This window comes from Asterias amurensis, chromosome 1, assembly GCF_032118995.1.
Source record: "Asterias amurensis chromosome 1, ASM3211899v1".
Taxonomy (NCBI): domain Eukaryota; kingdom Metazoa; phylum Echinodermata; class Asteroidea; order Forcipulatida; family Asteriidae; genus Asterias; species Asterias amurensis.
Genome location: NC_092648.1, coordinates 12,637,527 through 12,656,045, shown reverse-complemented (window position 1 = coordinate 12,656,045; position 18,519 = coordinate 12,637,527). Strand labels below are relative to the sequence as shown.

The following is an 18,519-nucleotide window of genomic DNA, read 5'->3' as shown; positions in this document are numbered from 1 at the left end:
AAATCAATCACAAGAACCATCTCTGCCCTCACAGGTACCCATTTACCCCTGGGTGGAGAGAAGCAATAATAGTTAAGTGTCTTGCTCAGGGACACAAGTGTCACGACTGGGATTCAAACTCACACTTTGTTGAACAGAATCAGCAGAGCTTGAATTCGGAGCTCTTAACCGCTCGGCCACGACACCCCAAAAAAGGTATGTCAATTGAATTCCCACTAGAACAGTATTCTCTTGAAGATGGGTAGAGTATACTGTTTGAAACGTCAAGACCACAGCAGCTCTTTTCAGAGCCAACACTCCCACAAAAGACGATTGTACCCGCAAGCTATTTACATGTATATGTAGTTTTTACTGCACTGCAAAAATGTCAAGGAAGACCAAGGCAATGACTGTGGCTTGTAATATTAAAAAATTAAAAATCCAGAATGTTTTTGTTTCCATCCACTGCAAATCCTTATTCATATCAACACTTTAATCAAGTAGCCAGCCTGGACACACAACCATGGGCTTATTGCTTCAAACTATGTGAAGAGAACCACATGGGTCTCTGCACTGACATGCATTTGAGTGAAGGCTCTTCAGAATTGCTTGGTGATGTTCTTCTTACGTACGCACAGAATGCCACTCAACAAGATTTTAAAATATGTAATAAGTGATGTGCTTTTTACGTATGCACAATAAACAAAGTTAGCAACAGGATTTTTGAATGGACGTAATAAGTGCATAGGGATAAAGAATAGTATGATTTTACCGCATACCCTGACACCAATGTGTGATAGGCTAGTTTCATTGGATTTTCATAGAGTTGCTTTTGAAAAGCATTCAATTTTTGCTTGAAAGACGATCATGGACACAGACCAGTCTTCACAGTTGGTGTATCTCAACATATGCATAAAAATAACAAACCTGTGAAACTTTGAGCTCAATCAGTCGTCTAAGTTGCGAGACAATTATGGAAGTAAAAAACACCCTTGTCACACGAAGTTGTGTGCTTCAGATGCTTGATTTTGATACCCCAAAATCTAATTATGAGTTCTTGAAATCAAATTCGTGGAAAATTACTTCTTTCTCAAAAACCGCATCACTTTAGAGGGAGTCATTTCTCACAATGTTTTATACTGTCAACCTCTCTCCATTACTCGTTACCAAATAAGGTTTTATGATAGTAATTATTTTGATTAATTACCAATAGTGTCCACTGCCTTTAACAGCACTCAATTTTGCTTTAACAGTGGTCGGCCGGCCAAGCAAACATTCCAACAGCTGGAAGCTAGAAACTAGTGAAATTTCTCTCCTGGCTGTCTAGTGGACCAACAGAGACAGACTGCTTCCAAAAATCGATTATACATGTAGAAAAGTCATTAATAAAGTACGCTTCACTTTGACATGTTCAGTGTGGTTTGGAGGAGTAGAGTCATTCCCTTCCTCTAGTTTATCAATAAACACAAAGTACAACCAACCAGGCTGCAGTCACGCTTACAAAGAAGAAAGGGGAAAAAAAGAACAGTAGTATTTGTTTTGAAGGTTAATGCACATGTTTCCAAATGTTATTTTCAGACCCTGGCTGTCAAATATTCTAAACTTTTACAGCATTTCAGATCAAAATACCTGTCTGGAGAATATAGGTATTTGAGTAGACTTTAGGATCAATGAAGTTTTCTGAATTGACTTAGTTTCAAGATGAGATCCAAACTTATCAATAGTTTTCTATCCAGTATCCAACCTTTAAAACTCTAGTCTTCAAACGAATACAATTTTATATGACAATATGATATGCCATGGAGGAAATCTGGCCTGCATGAATATGTCTAAGAGAATAGCAACAACACTAATAGTACTATATTAGACTCAGTCTGCATGTAGTACTATAAGTGGTATGGCTTGTCTTTTGATAACAAATACCGACTACCATTGGGTAATACAAAATATACACCTATTTACATGTAGGTTGGCACAAATCTGCCCTTAAAAAAAAAAACACATTTAAAATTCCTTTTTAAGGAACACATGATAACATCGTGATAACAATAAAAACAAGACGTTTTATCATGCAGTGGAGTCCATTTCACAAAGGTAAGTCCTAACTCATAGTTGCTTTTGATAATGTATATTTCAAAAGATAACAAACATACATTAATTGTCAAAAAATTAGTATACAAAAAAAGAGTAATGATTTTATACTTGATGTTGCAGTACTTTGCTTTATAAATAAAGTTCTCATTCTCATACCTGTGTACTTGAAATCAAAGTACAAGGTGGCCACTGCTTGTGTACAGCTGATCAACCTATATCGCATCTGGTCTTCTGGAATCCTCCTGGCGGACATCCAAATCGCGGCAGGAGGAAAATGAGCTACACAGACACCATTACCAGGGACACAAATCTCAATCAAATCGAGACCCAACAACTCATGAGGGACAAAGCAACCTGGCACCACTTCATCAAATCTGCTTCTACTATTCCGTCTAAGGATGAAGGATGATGGACTCGGTACTAATGGACTCGGTTATCAGATATCAGAAGATTTGGTCATTAATGGCCCACGTTTTGGTCATTAATGGCCCACGTTTTTTATCTTGTTTTCATTTTAATGAGAAATCGCCTAACACATGTATCACAGGGCCAGACAGCCACTTCACGGTGATGGCTATTCACACTTAATAACTGATTTGGGTTGTTGACCTAAATCATCCATCACCAGGGGCGTTTTGAAACCCACTCTAATAATAATAATAATAGTAATGAGACTTGTAATGCGCACGTATCCACCCTGCTGGGTGTTCAAGGCGCTGGGTGTTCAAGGCACTCTTGGGGCTGACAAAAGGGTTACCCCATTGACAGTCTGTAAGGATGTAGGCATGGGTACCATAGGAGCTTGGCTGACAGAGCAGAATGCAATACCCTCCCTAACTTTTATGAATTGATTATGGTTAAGTGTCTCCTCAAGAGACCAAGTGTCATGGCCAGGATTCGAACACACACCATGCTGATGACAACACCAGAGGGCTAGGCCACAGCATGCAACTTGTATTCGAGTACTACTCAGCCCGCCTTGTACTTGCCAACATTTGATACATTTTGAAAAGTGCTTGACTACAACATTGCCCTATACCGATGGCAATGGCATGGACAGCGCCTGAACTGTCCTTGGTAATGATGCAAGGATTGGTTTTAAGTAGCCTGCCGTCGCTTTCACAAAACTCTTCCAAAGTTAGGATTTAATCTTAGGACTTAAGACGGGTTCAGTTCCGTATCCGAATACATAGGACGCATTGAACCCATCCTAAGTTAGGACGGGTTACTCGTTCTAACTTGAGTAACTGAACATCTGACGCCAAACTTTGAGGCTTGTGAATAAGGCCACACACCGCCCTTGCCGGCTGTGCATAAATACACACACTTGTATACACATTAGATGATGCATAAAACAACATTACATACAACTATTAAAACACAGACACAGCAGCAGATGATCAAAAGTACAGTAAACTGCTGCTGGCGTATTTGACAAACTACATCACTTTGTTTAAAAGCTTTCATCACTGCAAGTATATCCAATGAAATCATTGGGCCTGTAAGACTGGTGTCCGTCTTTATCTTTGTGGATAAAGACAGGGGGATCAGTGTAGGTTTAAAGGTGGTCAACAGCCAAGTCAACATTTGTTACATGATACTATTATTATTAAATAGCTCACAAATCCAAGGTACTCGATCAAGGCACTGAGACATAAAAAACTATTTTTTGCAATTTTGTTAACTGTAGACCTGATAAAGTTGAAGAGCAGGTATTGCTGGGGAGATTGTCCCAACCAAAGGCACCACAGCCAACAGAAGCAGGTGTGTGTGGGGGGGGAATCCAGGTCGATATCGAGTAGATCATAAACTGATCTTAGTTTACAATCATGCAATCAAGTTTAACAGGGTGCCACCAGCAGCAATGAACATGACCCATGTCTCCAGGAACAATAACAGTGCATTGAGCCTTTTGGTCGATGCTTCTTTTTGTACCACATCGCCAACCCAAACAAGTGTGTATACGACTGCAACCGCGGACCTCCCATTGTCCCTCTTTTGTTTATACTCTTTTGTTTATTGGTTTTCCAACTGTGGATCTTTCCCGAACCGTGGATTCTAGTGTCCTCTTTTGTTATAGGTCCTCGGTTTGAATGTGTACACCTACTTAACTGGTTATGGGAGAGAGGTCACTCTCTGCCACTGTTGAAGTACACGCCTCCACGGACCACCTTTTTTTTAATCTCACGATCAGATCATATACAAAGATAATGCAATGTTAAAGTGTGTACAAAGTACACTGTCCCCTGCAGTAGAGACAGACTTTACTAATAGAGACTGTGCAAGTCTCAATCATAATTATGGAAACGAGAGGTTCAAAAAAAGTGTTGCTTTATTGTGTTTAGGGAAATAAAAAAAAACATCTCCAGCGTTTCCAATATGTACAAGATTTGCGTAGTCTATACCAACTATCAACTAGTGAGAGGTATTCCTTTGAACTCAGTGTGGGGCGCTGTTTGCGCTCATGACGTAAATGGGGTCTATTGTTGGATTTGTCGACAGGGTAGAACCGGCTGGTTCAAATGGCAATAAGGATCATCTGGTCGGAGCTGATGAACTGTCATAAAAACTCTCAAAAATCTTGTTTATAAATGCAGAGATGCCAACATTGAATTTAAAAAAAGAGTAGCATCTCCCAAAAGTTAAGGGCGAGCGTGGCTTGGGCTCCCTAAACCGATCTTTCTATTACTCTCTACAATGCTAATTAGCTCATTTTCAGGCATTGTCCTGAAATAACAATTACCTCTGTATGCACCACCAGAACAGCTACAAATGTTTATAATGTGAAAAAAAAAATGAAAAAAAAAAATGAAAAAAAAACCAAAACTCCTCATTCCCCACGCACGTGTGCACTATTCCCCATGGTGTAATAGAATCAATGGGTACGATCTTGCAGCAATGCACTAGCGTAAAAATACTCGTCCGGCCAGCCAGCGGGGGATCAGAGGGCACGCAACAATCACTACGTCGAGACACGTACATTGTTCGAGTGAATTCGCCGCTATTATTCAACACTGCGTTCTAAAAATAAAAGTGTTTTTTCTTTTCTGTTACAATTATTTGGATATTTTTCTTAATTTTTATTTCCACTTAATAGTTCATTCGTTGTTTGCATGTATTGTACTATTTAATCAAATTATATTGGGCGGCTTGTTTAGCGTGTTTTATTGAGTATTATCGTAGCGTCGTAGTCACGGCTCGAAATCGTATTTGCTACGCCCAAATCGTGTATGTTGGTATCTCTGTAAATGGATAAAATGACTGACCTGACTCTTCATCCACTGCTGCCCCACCCTTAAGCTGAACTTTCTTCACTCCACTCGACGCACTCTTGTTGTTGAAACGCCCATAATCTGTTTAGAAATGTAAGGGAAGATTTCATGTTAATTCTAACGGTACAGAACAGCTGACCACAAAAAGAACCCAAGTACAATAACGTTTCGCTTACTAGATTAAGGTAACAAGCTAAAATACCACGTCACACGCACAATTTGTGACTGGTATCCTGCTCCATTTTGCTTACATTTTAGCAGCAAATTGTTATGTAATATTGTTAAAGGGAAGGTACACATTTGGTTATTACTCAAAACAAATATTAACTTAGAAACTAACTTGGTAATGATTAATGGAGAGCTGTTGATAGTATAAAACATTGTGAGAAACGGCTCCCTCTGAAGTAACATAGTTTTTGAGAGGGGTAATTTCTCACTAACTAGAAGTCTTTTATTCTGATCTGAAAGCACACAAATTCGTCCAACAAGGGCGTTTTTCCCCCATAATTTTCTCGCAACTTTGATGGCCAACTTAGCCCAAATTTTCACAGGCTTGTTAATTTATGCTTATGATGAGATACACCAAGTGAGAACACTGGTCTTTGACAATTACCAAACGTGTACAGTGCCTTTAAGCAAATTGTAAAGTAATATGTTTTGTTTGCACCAACTCCCTGACAAAACATAGAAACAACTGGTTTGGGTTTGCCCTTAACTTGTTCATTGACTAGCCAGCAGGACCAGCTAGCTTTTTATTTCACTAGTATTTCAGCTTTTTTAATAGTCCATAATATGCTATATTAAATAAGTTGTGGTTAAACAAATAAATATTGACTAGAATGAGATTTTGAACTCTGGATTAATGTACCGGCGCTTCACCAATTGAGCTATCTAGCCCTATATATAAATGTAAATCTCCCTATTTTGCCAATATCTTTGTTCGGGGGTGCCAGTCTGAAGACATACAACCATTATTTGCAATGTAGCCAGGGATCACACCCAAGTTGTGACACAACCTGGGAAGTGGCAGCCACGGGATGTGACTAGTCAAATTTTCTTTTTTTCTACCCCAAATCATCCAAAATTTAGCCAGTCAGTTTCCCTTGTGGATTATTGTCGGAAATATAAAATTGCATCCCCTTAAAGCCCAGTTCATACTTCCTGTGAATGCGAAGGCGATGCGAATTTGATGTGAATTTGACGTTACAGCCTTCCTTTTGCAGCGATATTCGCAAGTGAAGTTGAACTGCTGCGAATTACTCGTTGCAAATTTGTGACGTCAACATGCGCTTCGCCTTCGCATTTGCAGGAAGTATGAACCAGGTTTAAGTTTTCTTTCTTGGAGCTGTGTACACATTGTGCCTGCACAAAGCTCTGTCTGTGGAGTAATTTCAAGAACATTAATGCTCACCTATTGCATAATCTTGGCCTCTGTAGCTAGTAGACGACCCTCTACTGTCTGTTTCATCTTTACTAATCCTGTCTGCAACCTACAATTAAATGAAAATAATAACATGTCAATTGGATCTTTTCACCATTCTACTCTCATTATAAATTTGTTCCTTTTTGTACAATGAATGTCATGCTTGATTACTATTGTTAGATACAGGGAACATGACCAATATGGTGGCAGCATGATCAAGGTCTATAACCTTTATCATGGTGCAGCCATCTTGAATTTCTCTCATTGATATCAATGATACCAAACCGGGCTGGTAGAACAAAATAGTCTGGTTCCTTATTGCAAGGTGATTATTAGCATGCATGATTGTTACTCGATACAAGGAACATGACCAATATGGTGGCAGCATGATCAAGGTCTATAACCTTTATCATGGTGCAGCCATCTTGAATTTCTCTCATTCACATCAATGATACCAAACCGAGGCTGGTAGAACAAAATAGTCTGGTTCCTTATTGCAAGGTGATTATTAGCATGCATGATTGTTACTCGATACAAGGAACATGACCAATATGGTGGCAGCATGATCAAGGTCTATAGACCAATCCGACGAAACAAAATTTGTAGCGCCCTCTATTGAAAATAATTAGCAACTGCGGTGTCTTTGTGCACAATCTAGGCATTGAAGACACTGCAGCAAATGGTGCGCGGTGCGTGTCGAATTGGTCTATAGGTTGTACTTACATCTGAGCCCCAGGGAGCTATGCTGTGTTGTGGGATCAGCTTGAGTATATCGCCGCCTTTTTCAACCTCATTCAGGAACTCAACAGAAACTACATGAACATCGAGGTCTTCAGCCTTGGTTATCTTTGGTGACCTTTTGTTCACCTCACCTGGAGATATGAATGAGATTGGGGAGAAATAAATCAGCACTGCCTTAGTTACATTATTTACAATACAATAACTACTCATGTACACCGATGTGTGTAAGCACTGTATACTCAGTACATTCCCCGAGCTCTGTGAACAAATGTCACAGGCAAGTTACTCGAGTGGGATTCGAACCCACAACTCTTGCAATTCTAGAGCAGTGTCTTACTAACTAGACTACCGAGGTTGCCCGGTAGCAAGAGGCAGTTCGAATCCTAAGTTTTGGCAGCGGGTACCGCAACGATATATATAAGATGTTAAATTTGCATCGGGGATAAAGAATATTAACTTTGTTTTTTACCCATATACACCGATGTGTGTTAATAGCACTGTATACTCAGTACTTTCTCAAGCTCTGTGAAAAAAATATCACAGGCATATTACTCAGGTGGGATGTGAATCCACAACTCTTGCAATTCTTGCAATGAAGCACCTTGGACAATGGCTCTACTCATCACAGTGTGGAAGTGTCGTGGCCGAGCGGTTAAGAACACCGAATTCAAACTCTGGTGTTTCTGATCAGCAGAGTGTGGGTTCGAATCCCCAGCCGTGACACTGTGTCCTTGAGCAAGACACTTAACCATTGCTTCGTCCTTCGGATGGGACGTAAAGCCGTTGGTCCCATGTGTTGTGTAAGGCATGTAAAAGAACCCAGTGCACTTATCGAAAAGAGAAGGGGTTCGCCCCAGTGTTCCTGGTTGTGGCTGCTTAATGCGCCGTAGCACCTTGTAAACCCTTATAAGGTGCTAAATAATTGGGTCTCAGAATTCATCACTGCAACAACCTATCTTTCTGAAAGTTTGTATATACTAAGCGCCTTGAGTACCTTGTTTGGTAGATACGTGCGCTATACAAGACTTCGATATTATTATTATTATTATTATTATTATTATTATTATTATTATTATTATTATTATTATTATTATTATTATTATTATTATTATTATTATTATTATTATTATTATTATTATTATTATTATTATTATTATTATTATTATTATTATTATTATTATTATTATTATTATTATTATTATTATTATTATTATTATTATTACACAAAAGCATGTTTGTACCTCAAATGCCACATCGGGCATGGGTTGATCAGCCCCCAAAAATACACAAATAAGTAGAAGGGTGGTGAGAGTATTCTTAGAGGTAAAACGATGATTAAACAATCGAAATACACAGATTTCTAAGCGGGGTACAGGTTTGGCAAATAAACGACCACTTTTTGACCTCTAGGTGAGGGCGCCCTACTGATATGATATGATATGCGCATAAGGACTATAGACCTTTATCATGGTTCGGCCATATTGACTTTCTCCCATTGGTATCAATGTTACCAAACCGAGGCTGGAAGAACAAAATAGTCTGGTTCCTATTGTCCTAAGGACAATAGGAACTTTGTCTTACCTTCTGAGCTGACAACACACGCAGTTGATGAGGTGACAGACGTAGAGTATTTCCCGCCAAGCTGAGCTACGATCTCCTTGATCACACTGATGGACAGGCTCAGCTTCCCAGCTGATGTTACTGCAACATTAAGCAATGGGTTTGTGGATCCTCGTACCGGTGCTGTACTATATTCATAAGGACAAAGTAACAATATTAGTGGCGTCTTATAAAGCGCGCATATCCATCACTCAGTGGCACTCAAGGCGCTTTAAGCATACAGGTTTTTTCCCTGCAATGTATGTGGGACTACGTTTGGATTATGAGACCTATTATATTGCAAAATGTAATGGTTTACAAGGTGCAATATGCTGGCAATCAAACCAGGAACAAGGGGCGAACCCCTTCTCTTTTCGATAAGTGCACTGGGTTCTTTTACGTGCATTACACAACACACATGACCAACGGCTTAACATTCCATCCGAAGGACAAAGCATCATGGTTAAGTGTCTTGCTTAAGGACACAGATGTCACGACTGGGACTCGAACCCACACTCAGTTGATCAGAAACACCAGATAGAAAGTGTTACTATGTAGAACTACCAGAGTTTAAATCAGGTACTCTTAGCAGCTAGGCCATGACACACTCAAGACCACGTCCTGTTCCAAACATTGCACTTTTGGGCCCAACTTCATATAGCTGCCTAAGCACAAAAAATAAACTAAGAAAACAAATTATGCTAACCAGAATAAGGTTACCAGCTAAAATACCATATCACATGTAGAATCTGCAAATGGTATCCTGCTTGTTGTTGCTTAGCAGATATTGTTAAGCATAACTCTCTGCTTTTGGGTCCTGCTGTGTCGAATTCAAATGCACAAAGTCACTCTTTTTTGTACTGGTCTTTAAACAACACGTCTTTCATGGTGCAGCAGTGATGTTAGTTCCCAGTATTCCCTAACATTAAGCAATACTCTTTTGTAAAAACGAGACATACTATTTTACTTTACAGCCTCGTTTTAGTTACACATTGATTTGAATGGAGGAAAAGCAAAATGGCAGAACCATAACATTGTGCATGGCATTTAAGGCATTGCATTATGTGGTATCAATGCAAGTTTGGTTTGTGGTAACACCATTTGCTGGGTAGATTATGTTCCATTGAGAACTTGTCTTGCTTTATATTCTACTCCGTGGTAGTAGTGCTACTGCAAACCAAATAATACATTCAGAAAATACTAATTTCTCATTCAATTAAAACAGCATTCTGAAGGGAAAAAGAAAGTAAAACATTGCCAACCTTTTTGATGGTCCAGCCTCCTCTTTTGGGAACAACCGCTTGCCACCATTGTAGGCTTTAAACTTGAAGGACTCGCTGATTTGGGAGTAACAGTACATACAATTTCTTAATTTGGTTTGAATCAACAGAATCAATCTTGCAAAACTTAAGTTTGATAAAAGAGTGAAAAGGATTAGGCATTGCAAACACACAAGTCTACTGGCTTAGTTACTAACAAAAAATAACATAACATTAACTATTAATAATACTCAGATAATACTATTAATAAAATCCATAGGGCTAAAATGCACTCATGGTGCTTCAGCAATCAGTATTTTTCCTGCATGGTATGTGGAGCAACGTTTTGAAGTGTGAGACCTATTCCTCTACATAGCACTATGTGATGGTTTACAAGGTGCTGTGGTGCAATATGCTGCCATCTGAAACAAGGAACACCAGGGCGAACCCCTTCACTTTATGATAAGTGCGCTGGATTCTTTTAAGTGCATTAGACAACACACAGGACCTATGGCTTTACGTCCCATCCGAAGGATGCAGCAATAGTGGTTAGGTGTCCTGCTAACACAAGCGTCACAACATGGACTCGAACCCACACTCTGCTGACCACAAACACCAGAGCTTGGGTCCGGTGCTCTTATCCGCTCGGCCAGGACACGCCATATAACATTTAGACTCTAGATTCTCTACATAAATTGTGTCACTTTAAAAGAAATGCAAATTTTTACAATAAGGAATTTGAGGCATTGCGTGGTGAGGTATCAATGTACGTGTATATTTGGTATGCGGTAACGCCATGTGTGTATCTACATGTACATGTACTTGCCACGTAGATCATGTTCTTTTGAGAACTCGTTTTGTTTTATATTCTATGTACTACCGTGGAGTAAAATTTTCGGAATTCTGGAAAATTCTCCAATACTCCAAGGTAGATTTTCAGAATTTAGGAGACTTCTCAGTTCTGAAAAGAACTGTCCTGCTTATAAATACACTACTACCTGTGTCGAAGGTGCGTAGTTGGCCAGGGCTACTACTATCGCTTAGTGGAGCAAGGTGACTTCTCATTACAAACTTTACTTCCGTGGAGTGAGTTCTTAATTGGTCTCAATTTTTTACTAGTTGGCTCTAGCCATCGTCATGGTCAATTTTACAATCACACCAAATTGTTTATAAACCATTTAAAAGCAAAATGAAGAAGTTTAAAGCACAAAAGAATCTTACAGGTAGGTGCCGACTTCGTAGTCGTCAGGAATGATGACTTTCTTCCTCCTCTTTACATCTTGGGTGAATACGGTGCACTTCGTCCATGATGATATGTTGCCTTGGCAACGGTAGCCACCAGTTGTCAAGACCAGTTGGCCCTGGTCACATTCGCTGCACGGCTCCAGGGGGCCAAAGGTCATGATGTCACTCAGGCGATCCAACAGCTTTGATGAAACAGAATATTGGGAACATGTTTATTGGTGCAGTTGAGGGAACACAATACAATTACTGCAGCTTTAAAGTATAAAGAGGAGTAGGTTTTTTTGCAGGAAAAAAAGGTAGATTCATTTTAAAGACACTGAACACTATTGGTAATTGTCAAAGACCAGTCTCAACATATCTCAACATATGCATAAAATAACAAACCTGTGAAAGTTTGAACTCAATTGGTCATCGAAGTTGCAAGATAATAATGAAAGAAAAACACCCTTGTCACATAAAGTTGTGTGCTTTCAGATGCTTTCAAATTACTTTCAAATTACTTCTTTCTCGAAAACTACGTTACTTCAGAGGGAGCCATTTCTCAGAATGTTTTATACTATCAACAGCTCCCCATTACTCGTTGCCAATTAAGGTTTTATGCTAATAATTATTTTGAGTAATTACCAATAGTGTCACCTGCCTTTAATTTGTGAGTTTATTGGCAAGTGTATTGTAACTAAGAAAGCTATACTTGTGTAAATATTATTACCAGGCCTTGAAATAAACTATAGAACCCACAGCATTCGCCAAGGTGCCCTGTGTTTTTGCTGCGGTCCCATTTGCAAAGTTCCAATACAAATTTCAATTTTCCTCATAGTTGGAAAGGTAGTGCAATCCCCTTACCAGTGGAAAAATTGCTGTGCCCATTCAATAGCAAAACTCAAGGCCTGTTATATTGGCAATAAATTAACTTTTGGGGCTGCATCCATGTGTGTGTACAAACCTTGGTTAAAGCTTTAAAGGCAGTGGACACTATTGGTAATTGTTAAAGACTAGTCTTCACAGTTGGTGTATCTCAACATATGCATAAAATAACTAACCTGTGAAAATTTGAGCTCAATCGGTCATCAAAGTTGCGAGATAACAATGAATGAAGAAAACACCCTTGTCACACGAAGTTGTGTGCGTTTAGATGGTTGATTTTGAGACCTCAAGTTCTAAACTTGAGGTCTCGAAATCAAATTCATGGAAAATTACTTCTTTCTCCAAAACTAACGTATGGCACTTCAGAGGGAGCTGTTTCTCACACTGTTTTATACCATCAACCTCTCCCCATTACTTGTCACCAAGAAAGGTTTTATGCTAATAATTATTTTGAGTAATTACCAATAGTGTCCACTGCCTTTAAATATAGTACTGCTGTTGTTTGGCTACTTGCTAACAGGAGCTACTAGCACTGTGTAAGATGTTTTTTTTTTTTTTTTTTAATAATTATTTTAGCCGGTAAAATCGCATTAATCAAATATGGTATTGTACCATAAACATAGCAAAACTGGTTAATACGATTTTACATGCTAAAACTGAGACGAAAATTACTTGTTTTACTCATTTCTCAAATAATACAGCACCTCAGTAAGTAAAATTTAAAGGGAAGCTTTCTACTATCATAATCTTCAAACTGTGTAAGTTTAATGTAAATCTGTGGACATTGTGTCATTGTGACATTTTGTCTTAGGAAAAAGTACATAGACCCTCTAAGTGTGTGAAGCAGCCATACCTTGCTCTCCCCAGAGGGAATCTCTTGGTCATTAATCTCAAGGAGCTCCTTCATCTCAGTTGTTGTCAGATTTGTCCTCAACGCATCTCGGATTTTCCAGACTTTTTCACTCTGTGCCTGTGATGTGTAAAAAAAAACATTTGCAGTTCTTATGCAGCGCTTTAAGATTGGTGCATCCAAGTCTATTTTCCCTAAGCGTGGCATGTCATGGCCGAGTGGTCAAGTTCATCGGACCCAAGCTCTGGGTTTGACACATGGTAGTGACACTTGTGGTATTTGTAGCACGTGACCTGGTAAACCCTTATAAGGCTAAATAAATGGATCTTTCTGAAAGTTTGTATATACTCAGCACCTTGAGTACCTTGTTTGAAAGATACGTGTGCTATATAAGACTTCAATATTCGATTCGTGCCCTTGAGCAAGGCACTTGACCACAATTGCTTTGTGAAAAAATGCTGGGACGGTAGTGCATTCTGCTCTACCAGCCAGGCTCCTAGTGTATGTATGATACCAATGCTAACATGCTTACAGACTGTGAAGGGGGTAACCGTGTTTCAGCCCCATGAGTAGGTGGCAATGTGGTCATGGTGACAGTTGGTTTGGGGTGTAGGCCCAAATCAGTTAAGTGTATCAATCTTAACCTTGTGATGTAAGGCGATCTCTCATTTCTAGTTTGAAAATGTGCGTCTACAGTGTAAGCTGGCCAATTTTCGGTCACTAGAGTGGAACTAACCCCAGATCTAAAGTCTGATGCAAATCATGATTTAAAGACACTGGACACTATTGGTAATTGTCAAAGACCAGTCATCTCACTTGGTGTATCTCAACATATGCATTAAATGACAAACCTGTGAAAATTCGAACTCAATTTGTCGTCGGAGTTGCAAGATAATAATGAAAGAAAAAACACCCTTGTCACATGAAGTTGTGTGCTTTCAGATGCTTGATTTCGAGAACTCAAAATTTAATTTTGAGGTCACGAAATCAAGTTCGTGGAAAATTACTTCTTTCTCAAAAAACTATGTTACTTCAGAGGGAGCCTTTTCTCACAATGTTTTATACCATCAACCTCTCCCCATTACTCGTTACCAAATAAGGTTTTATGCTAATAATTATTTAGAGTAATTACCAATAGTGTCCACTGCCTTTTAACAAATATACACTTCACCTTCAGTTTTTCCTTCTCTTTATCCACTACTTGTGCTTTGGGTTTCTTACAGTCTGGCTCATCAGTGCTGGCTTTAGATTTCCGCTTCCTACAAAAAAAAAACCAATAGACCCGATTGAATATGCATCACCATTCAATCTGCCCTACAACATGGCTACTGTGTGCGTGCATGTGCCGTAGAAATCAAACCGGGAATAGTGTGTGATGCATACTTCATTGATGTTCGCATTTGGGAGCGCATACGGTTTGACCTACATGATGGCGACTTTTATAGCAAAAAAGGGGTTATTCAACACGGTCTATACAGAACATTGCACACTGTCCTAATTTTGTTTACAAAATAATTTTCGGTTGAACAAAGAACAATTGACTAGAACAGGGTTTGAACCATTGACCCCTGGATTAAAGACACTGAACACGTTTGGCAATATTGTCAAAGACCAGTATTCTCATTTGGTGTATCCCAACATATGCATAAAATAACAAGCCTATGAAATTTTTGACTCAATTGGTCATTGAAGTTGCGAGAAAATGATGAAAGAAAAACACCCTTGTTAAACAAATTAGTGTGCTTTCAGATATGAATAAAAAAAGGCTTCTAGCTAGAAGTCTTTTATTATTTTAGTGAGAAATTACCTCTTTCTCAAAAACTAAGTTACAACAGAGGGATTCGATTCTCAAAATGTTTTATAATTTCAACAGCTCTCCGTTGCTCGTTACCGAGAAAAGTTTATGCATATGTATATTTTGAGTAATTACGAAATGTGTACAATGCCTTTAACAGGTGTTTTTGATACCATTTAGGAACATCATACATTTTTGATATTTTGATACGACTAAAAAAGTGGCATGTGCGTTATCAATGTCAAAATGGGATTGAGTATTTGAGTAATATCGATATATCATGTTAGTTTGTGCGGTACATGCCCACATTATGTACATAGTAATCCACTGTATTGCATGCACGTCATGTATGTCATGCACTTTGTGCATGAGTGCATTAATATTACCGCAATCAGATAGTACAAGCCTCACACAACGAGGAAAACGGTCCTCATATTAACGAAAGTCGACCGAGACTTTTATTGTGTCTTTCTCTATAATTTTGCCTATAAATCAGCATTACGTTGACAAAAACCCATCAAAGATTCTACATTTAGAATTAATCTTTGCTATCAATCAAGCTTTAAAACAAGGATGATTCTGAAAACCTCTTACAAGGGGAATTTCTTCTCCAGGAGTTTTTGATCATCCGCGTCCAGCTTCTTAAACCCCTCCAGGTGCTTAACAGAGAGCGTGTCTGGCCACTGTACGGCCGCTAAGCAGTCTGGCTTGACGAAGCAGTCTAGATGATGCCACGTGTCTAGGGTACCTGGGATGCCCTTCACAGCAGCTGCTTCTGCACTTCGGTATTTAATACGCAGCTCATCCTGTTTTTGAAAAATTCACAGAAAGATATTTGAGATGCAATCAAGCAAAATTGGTCATTTGTTGACCCAGGTAATTTTTTATTTTGGTTTATTCATTTGAAAAGGGCATAATCTGTGCTTTATTAATTCTGTTAAAACCCCATGTTGATACCACCTTTGATTCATAAGAAGTGTAACAGAAACACCAAGAAATGCAAAAAAAAATCGGCACATTTTATTTCAATGCTCAGTTTAACCTCTTTTTGATGTTATTTATATCGGGAAGGAATTTGGCAATAAAAAATAGAAAATATTTTGGCATTTAAATTTCCCCCCCAAATTTAGAAAATTTAAGTAAAGTGTTTCTAGGTTTTTTTCTTACAGAACTGCTCAGCTGTCGGTTTCACCAAACTCTTCATAACTTAGGATTAATTTAGGACTTAGGACGAGTTGAGTTCCGAATCCAAATACGTAGGAAGCACTGAACCCATCCTAAGTTAGGATGGGTTACTCGTCCTAACTTGAGTGAGGATTAATCCTAGCGCTTTGTGAAATCGGCTGCTGGAGTCATCCAACATGTTCAGTGGTAATCAGATGAGCGCAACAAGCAGATCAAAGAGGTGGGTGTGGCACTGAGCTACATTATGTTAAACTTGCTTCTTACAGGAAATAGTCTAGCTGGCTTGTCAGAATCTATTAACTGTGTCCAACACATGTAGGCTTGTTAAAATTTGTACAGGATAGTATACACATATTGACTGGCAACGAGGTAACTAGTATACGCCTATTCCCATGAGGGACTTTGAGTGACCAGAAGAGCGACCTATTTCCAGAGGCCGAAGGCCGAGGGAAATAGGCCCCTCTTCTGGTCACTCACAGGCCCAAGGGGAATAGACGTACACTAGTTACCAAATTATGCCAGTCAATATGTGTTTTATAACACAGCTCGGTCTTAAAATGTCAAATAAGAACAGAAAAAGGAATTTTGTAGTTTTTTCACGGTTCAAGTCAAGAAAGGGCGCTGTTACCGCGGGCACTATTTGCAAAGACTAGTGCCCGCTCTGGTACTATTCCCGCAAAACACGCACGCGCGATCACTAGCCTATATTAGTTCATCCCACGTGACCGTGTTTCAGCCAATCAGAATTCAGAACGAACAAGAGGTGTGTTATAATCAAATATAGACCTTTATCACGCTGTCACCATCTTGGTCATAGTCCCTGTTTCACATAACAGTAATGAATGCTAACATTCATTGCGCATGGCACCGAATAGAGTAAAATCAAGATGACCCCACCATGATAAAGGTCTATACAGCGAACTAGCTCAGCCTTGTCTACCTTGTCAATCTTATCGCCACACGCCTTACAGGAGCTCCTATTGGACTTTGCATACTCCACTCCATAATCCTCAGATGTCTCTGTTTTCTTGCTACTCTTGGATGCTGCAGCTGCCTTGCTGCTTCCACTTCCACCTCCGTTGATTTGCTCTCTGATCCTCTCTTGGTCCTCCCAGCGTAGTGCATCAAAGTGACCTGTGTAAGGCATTTAATGGTATTGGATTTGAGGCATTTCTTGGTGAGGTATCAATGTATATTTGGTTTGCAGTAACACCATGTGTATACTCTGTTCTTTTGAGAATGGTAACACATTGTGTTTATCTACATGTACTTGCTTGGTATTTTATGTTCTTTTCAGAACTTGTTTTACTTTATATTCTACTACCATGGAGTAATTTTTTGGAATTTCGGGAGACTTCTCAGTTCTGAAAAGAACTGTCCTGTTTTATAAAATTACTACCTGGGCAGAAGGTGGCAAATAGGCCTGTCGTCGATTTCATCAAACTCTTCCTAAGTTAGGAATTGGTTAGGATTAACTGAGGACTTAGGATGAGTTAATAGACGTTAGGACGCATTGAACCCATCCTAAGTTTGGACGAGTTACTCGTCCTAACTCGTGAAATCAGCTGCTGGACTAAACTTAATGGATCAAAGGGACTGTTCTTGTTAACTTCACTACCGCGGAGTGAGTTCTTAATTGGACTCAATATTTCAACTAGCTTGCACTCTAGTAATCGTCAGTCTCCTGACGATGACTAGAGCAGCCTAGTCGTCTTGGTGCAACAAGGTTATGCGCAATTTGTGCAAAATAATGGAGCGCAGGAACGATAGCATGACATCACAGTTGGAGGTTGAGTTGCATAATGCCCTCGGTGTACGCACCATTCGTTGGATACAAATGATCATCGGGCAAATTTGTGCACACGAAGGGCGCACAACTCAAGTATTATCCTATACCATATATGCCCAAAGTAGTCAGGATTGTATTGCAAAGATCTTGTCTTACCGATATCACTGGTTGATTCAACTTTCTTGACGTACATCCAGAAACACCTGTAGTGATACCAGTTTGGCTGTTTCCCGTCAAAAAAGGGCGACTGTTGAATAAAATAGACAATCAACAGACTAAAACTAAATACAAAACATGTGTGTACAGGAATGTATAATTAGGTAGGCCTATAAAATAACATTTTCATGTCATAGGCCTATCCAATGGGCGTCTCAAAGAGCTTAGTGTGGAAAGTACATTTTGAAGTGTATGTTTAAGACCACTC

General features: G+C 39.2%; 1 protein-coding gene across 1 annotated transcript in view; it reads right to left on the bottom strand.

The window, feature by feature from the left end:
• LOC139945984 (poly [ADP-ribose] polymerase 1-like) overlaps positions 1-18,519 on the bottom strand; it is a 74,872-nt gene that overhangs the window by 53,065 nt on the left and 3,288 nt on the right. Inside the window, exons 2-12 of the mRNA XM_071943552.1 lie at positions 18,252-18,342; positions 17,247-17,440; positions 15,716-15,927; positions 14,498-14,585; positions 13,330-13,446; positions 11,589-11,794; positions 10,371-10,445; positions 9,091-9,257; positions 7,492-7,640; positions 6,757-6,835; positions 5,340-5,426 (exon numbers count right to left, since the gene is read on the bottom strand). Coding sequence (XP_071799653.1) covers positions 5,340-5,426; positions 6,757-6,835; positions 7,492-7,640; positions 9,091-9,257; positions 10,371-10,445; positions 11,589-11,794; positions 13,330-13,446; positions 14,498-14,585; positions 15,716-15,927; positions 17,247-17,440; positions 18,252-18,342 — 1,465 coding nt within the window. The remainder of the gene's footprint in view (positions 1-5,339; positions 5,427-6,756; positions 6,836-7,491; positions 7,641-9,090; positions 9,258-10,370; positions 10,446-11,588; positions 11,795-13,329; positions 13,447-14,497; positions 14,586-15,715; positions 15,928-17,246; positions 17,441-18,251; positions 18,343-18,519) is intronic.